We start from the raw sequence: 285 nt of genomic DNA on the forward strand, positions 1-285 counted from the left end.
GGGGTGGTGCTGCCCGGGAGCCGGCTCCCAGCGCTGAGCTCTAAGCTCTGTGAGCACCCCGGCCCGCGGAGCATGTCGCATCTCGACATCAAGCGCATCGGGCAGAGAGCCCTGCACCGCTGCCTCCCGGCGCCGGGTGCGCCGCTCCCGCGAGGGCGGGAATAATACTAGAGTGTTTGCTACGGGAGGACATCCCTGTGTGGGTCCGGCAACTATTCCTTTATTGTGGCTGCAGCAAGCGGCAAAGCCTTGCCCTCCCCCCCCGGCTGGCATTTCTGATGGGCT

The 285-nt window shown here is 66.0% G+C and overlaps 1 protein-coding gene across 1 annotated transcript in view; it reads left to right on the forward strand.

Moving 5' to 3' along the window:
* Nucleotides 1-72: 72 nt before the first annotated feature.
* Nucleotides 73-285, forward strand: part of IL18 (interleukin 18) — a 4,859-nt gene continuing 4,646 nt past the window's right edge. Inside the window, exon 1 of the mRNA XM_010022320.1 lies at nucleotides 73-155. Within this exon, the coding sequence (XP_010020622.1) occupies nucleotides 73-155 (83 nt within the window). The remainder of the gene's footprint in view (nucleotides 156-285) is intronic.

The sequence above is a fragment of the Nestor notabilis genome, unplaced genomic scaffold, assembly GCF_000696875.1.
Source record: "Nestor notabilis isolate BGI_N333 unplaced genomic scaffold, ASM69687v1 scaffold31770, whole genome shotgun sequence".
Lineage (NCBI taxonomy): Eukaryota > Metazoa > Chordata > Aves > Psittaciformes > Psittacidae > Nestor > Nestor notabilis.